A 2,500-nucleotide genomic window follows, 5' to 3' on the forward strand; every position below is an offset into this window, starting at 1 on the left:
TCAATTTGAAGCAGTATAGAAATAATTCTAGAGAACACTGCAGAAGTATTTGACTGGTTTAGCTGCGTGTCACGTGTTGCTAAATGACTGATTTATCATTCAAAAGAAAGATTTCAAAAAAGAAGTCGTGCGAGTGATTATTGTTTTCTGCTGTCTTTGTCTCCTGACGCTGATGGGTAATTAATGACAGCGTTATGATAACCTGCAGGAGACGTGCTGCGACTGCTAGTCAGTTCATTAACTAGCAGCCCGTGGGTTGGTCAGATGAGTCGTTTCCGTTCACTGGATCTACATATAATTACCTGCTATGGATTAAAATCATCTCCTAACCCGGCACAGCACCAGTTTGTGTGATAACTACAGTAAATATGTCAAATATCGTTACAATTTAAAACGGCTGAATATGTGTTAAAGTGAAATTCTGCACGACAAACATTTCTGATTACCATCAATGTTGTGCTGAGCAAAATATTTTTTGGAAATTGTGATACATTTTATTTTAATTATTTAAAAATTTTTTAAGTTAAAAAGAACAGCATTTATTCGAAACTGATTTTTTTTTTGTGACATTATAAATATCTTTACTGTCACTTATTAACAAATTAACGCATCCTTGGTGAAAAAGTTTGTTAAAATCTTAAAAAAAATCTATTTTATTATTATTGATAAAATCATTTTTAATTAATAACTTGACTTGTTCAGTGTCTACTTAGATTATTATAAGTCAAATTATTACTTTTTAATATGTACATTTATCAGTTTTAGAATTATAAAAGTATATATTTTCTACTATATATATATATATATATATATATATATATATATATATATATATATATATATATATAAAAAAAAAATTATTATTAATTGACTAGTTGGATGACTACTTTTATTGTTTTTATTATTATTTTAATAAAAATATTTGTCAAATGAGATTTTAATATATGAACACTACTACTCACTACTAAATAATAATAATAATAACAATAATAATAATAATAATAATAATAATCTGTGATTATTAATAATAAATACTACCACTACTACTAATAATTAATTCATTAATGAATCAACTAGTTGGATCACTTAACAATCTTAAAGGCTGATTCCTAGCCATTGAAATATAGGTGAGATGTAAAACACACACGGTCTTGGTACCTGTGCGGGCCGTCTTGATGTTGACCGGCTGAAATCCTCCGTTCAGCGCCGATGAGTCCAGGATGTCCGAGTCGAAGTCCCGGTGGTTTTTACGGTAGACAAACAGCGCCACGATGACGGAGATCACCAAACACATGATGACGGCGATGACGATGCCCACGTACAGAGCCACATCGTCTGTGCTGGGAGCCGCTGCACACACACACACACACACACACACACACACAGAGTTACAGCACTCTTATTACAGCCGTGTCGATTAGGAGGAGATTATACCCGTGCTCCCATATCCCTCTGTACTGATATTAATAACTCCAGACGTCTTTACTGCACAGCAGCGATGCTTTATTTAATGCAATATTGTGTTGCTCCCTAAAAAAGTAGCTAATTATGTTCCTTAGTTACTTCTTATGGAAAGGACAGTTTCTATCTGGGCAGGGCTGGCTCGAAGTCTGAAGGAAATGCAGCTTCTGGTCTGTTCAGTAGATCAACAGTTCAACACAAACCTTTTTGTTAATGAACACAACTGAACTGAATGACGGAAGGACAGCAGGGAAGACACTGATGAATAAAACGCTTTGAATGTCAAAAACAAACATCGTCTGAATCTGCTTTAGATCTGAACTCCAGCCTTTCACACTGATTCATCTGATACGAGTCTCACATGATCCAATCAAACCATGAATCATTGAAATCCACTGGAAAATTACTTAAAACATTTATATACTCTCCATTCAACAAAATTAAATTATTATTAATACAATTATATATATATATATATATATATATATATATATATATATATATATATATATATATATATATATATATATATATATATATATGTGTGTTGTGTGTGTGTGTGTGTATTTAATTATTATTTGTATTGTAAACTTAATTTATATTTGTACAAACAATTTATTAATCAATGTAAATGATAATAATAATAATAATATTGTTGTTGTTATTGTCTTATATTTATACAAACTATATTTATACAAACTGCATTTATATTTGCATAATTACTGAAAGGTCAAACAATCAATTTTTAAATGTAAAAATAAATTATTATTATTATTAGTAGTAGTAGTGGTATAACTTTTGCTATTATTGTTATAATCATTCAATATTTATATATATATATATATATATATATATATATATATATATATATATATATATATATATATATATATATTTTTGCTGGACATTTAACTAAATAAATCAATTATAGATCTATATATATATATATATATATATATATATATATATATATATATATATATATATAATTTGACTGATATCCCACTGTAAAAATACAGTGAAATGTCACATCACACCG

At 28.8% G+C, this 2,500-nt stretch overlaps 1 protein-coding gene across 2 annotated transcripts in view; it reads right to left on the reverse strand.

Moving 5' to 3' along the window:
* unc5cb (unc-5 netrin receptor Cb) overlaps positions 1-2,500 on the reverse strand; it is a 171,493-nt gene that overhangs the window by 19,127 nt on the left and 149,866 nt on the right. For both annotated transcript variants that reach the window (XM_043231727.1, XM_043231728.1), the window contains one exon: positions 1,159-1,350. In XM_043231727.1, coding sequence (XP_043087662.1) covers positions 1,159-1,350 — 192 coding nt within the window. The remainder of the gene's footprint in view (positions 1-1,158; positions 1,351-2,500) is intronic.

This window comes from Puntigrus tetrazona, unplaced genomic scaffold, assembly GCF_018831695.1.
Source record: "Puntigrus tetrazona isolate hp1 unplaced genomic scaffold, ASM1883169v1 S000000401, whole genome shotgun sequence".
Lineage (NCBI taxonomy): Eukaryota > Metazoa > Chordata > Actinopteri > Cypriniformes > Cyprinidae > Puntigrus > Puntigrus tetrazona.